General features: G+C 47.5%; 1 protein-coding gene across 1 annotated transcript in view; it reads right to left on the bottom strand.

Annotated features, from left to right (window-relative positions):
- Positions 1-1005: 1005 nt before the first annotated feature.
- Positions 1006-2243, bottom strand: part of dnajc2 (DnaJ (Hsp40) homolog, subfamily C, member 2) — a 6502-nt gene continuing 5264 nt past the window's right edge. Inside the window, exons 11-14 of the mRNA XM_005755172.1 lie at positions 1684-1753; positions 1411-1589; positions 1237-1337; positions 1006-1146 (exon numbers count right to left, since the gene is read on the bottom strand). Of these exons, the coding sequence (XP_005755229.1) occupies positions 1028-1146; positions 1237-1337; positions 1411-1589; positions 1684-1753 (469 nt within the window). The 3' untranslated portion in view covers positions 1006-1027. The remainder of the gene's footprint in view (positions 1147-1236; positions 1338-1410; positions 1590-1683; positions 1754-2243) is intronic.

Genomic DNA, 2243 nt, shown 5'->3' with positions numbered 1-2243 from the left:
CGCTGTCACTACCGGATCCGTACCGGAAACCTGATCAGTACTCCGCATGCGCAAATCTTCCGTCACTTCCTCTCGTTGCCAACATTGCGAGAGTTAATGTATTTGAGTGACACGGTTAGCGCCCAGTTAGCTCTTAGCATTTCTCAGCAGCTCTGCCTGCTTTTCGACTGCCCGGGACATTTAAACAATGGAGAATCCGTTTACAAACAAATTCATGCTTTTCTCGTCCCCCGATTGAGCAACAGCACCGTAAAATAGAAAGAATGGCGCCTACTTACAGACTTAATAATACTGACTGAGTAATGTGTCACGTGAAGATTCATCAGCCAGATGAAGTGTTTACTGACAACTGACAGTGACAGCAGACATCATCATCACTATTCCAACAATCCTCTCCACACAGACGAGCATAAACACACTTGACTGTCACTAAATCAGATTTAACACGCGTTTGACGCTAATTCAGTTTACAATAGGGTTCGTTCGCTCGGTCAGCAGGTGGCGGTATCCTCGTACACTGTACTGCACGGTCCAACTTTGCACAGGCGCAGTAAGGACCGGGGAGTCCTGATCCGTAACTATCGTGTTATTTTTCGTTTTTGTCTACATTATATTGAAATGCTTCATTATTGCAAACAATTTAAGAGATATTTATTATCCTTCAAATCTTGAGAGATACTTTGACCCGTAACTATCGTAAAATTGGCTCTGATATGGTGCAGGAAAATGTACAGGCATATTTAAAGTTCAAAGGATGTTAGTACGATCACCGACTCGTTACACTGTAACATCTGTGTTTGATCACAGCGAGCAACACTGGGATGTGTGGTAGCCTGTGTGCTTATGCAGTGAGCTAATGTTTCAGTCATTTCACAGAAGCGCTGACGTGTGCGTGTAATCTATTACTGACACGATCAGCACAGGGAGGAGACGCACTTGATAACATTTGATCCACAGCACGTCTTTGACATTCTGCTTGGTGATGGAGCCAATCAGAATCGATCAGGTGTGTGTGTCTACCCCAGCCTCACTTACCATCAAACCTCTCTGAGGGCACAGCGTTGTCGATGGAGGGCGGCACTGATGTGTGCTCCTTCTTGAACTTTTCAAATGCTTTTCTATTTATTTCATCTTTCTGCACCGGATCTGTGGATGAGACCGTAAACAGCAGCAGGTCAAAGCATCCATGCGCCTACAGATAAATCGTGGTACGCTGAGGTTTCTTTGTGAGCTTACCGAGTCGTTGCAGGTTCTTGGCTTTGTTGATGACGTCTTTGGCCGTCCTCTTCATGCCGCTGGTGGAGTGCGTGTTCATATAGTCAGCAATAACCTCCCACCTAGGAAACACGAAACAAGCTTTATTGACACACAGTTCCTCGATTGACGCCGGCTGTAATTCCGAGCGCTCACCTGGCGTTGGTTCCAGCAGGGAACAGGTTCACTGCTTTTATGAGCAGCTGGAGGTCCTCTTCGTTCCAGCCCTTCCCCCCGCCTGCTCCCCCGCTGGCCTGCTCAGAGCTGCGAGCCGCCTGCCTGGCCTGGATCTCAGCCTCCCTCTCCTTCTGCAGCTGAGCATTCACCTCCTGCACCTGAGGAAACAGCAGCAACCTGTTTGTTGATGTGCTGGCTCCTGATGGTCTCCGGCTTCAAACCTGAGGCGCTACAAAGAAAAAGTTCCTCTACCTGCTTTTCCACTGCTGCCTTGTTCTCCTCTTTAGAGCCCGAAGCCAACTCTTCATTGAGGGACTGTAGGCTGGAAAGAAACAACACACATGCGTCACATCTCATCAAATGCACTGCTGAAGCTTTATGAAATAATAATTACACTAAATCTTAATTCAAGCCTGTAGTTTGGCACATTGTGTCAAACCAGAAAGTTCTTCACACTTGTAATGAAACCACCGGCTCTTCTGTGTGCCAGAGAACTGCTCCTGCCTGCAGCTGCAAAGAGTTCCTCTCCAACACTGAAAGCTTTCAGCTGCAGATGAGCAAACCTGACCCGATGTTTCACAGATGATATCCCAGGTCATTCCTTTCATTTATATGGTAAGCTGTTTAAATGTAACCAACATTATCAACAGCTTTACGCTCATCCAGGATCATCTCATGGTGGAAACCTGAATCCAGTTTGTTTCTTCAAAGTCGAGCAAGAAAACAAAAAGCATCACGCCCTTTGGCGACGGCGGCCCTTTGGCGACGGCGGCCCTTTGGCGACGGCGGCCCTTTGGCCCCTTTGGCGCCTT

This window comes from Pundamilia nyererei, unplaced genomic scaffold, assembly GCF_000239375.1.
Source record: "Pundamilia nyererei isolate P.nyererei 1_Seehausen unplaced genomic scaffold, PunNye1.0 scaffold01049, whole genome shotgun sequence".
Lineage (NCBI taxonomy): Eukaryota > Metazoa > Chordata > Actinopteri > Cichliformes > Cichlidae > Pundamilia > Pundamilia nyererei.
This window is presented reverse-complemented; position numbering and strand designations above follow the sequence as displayed.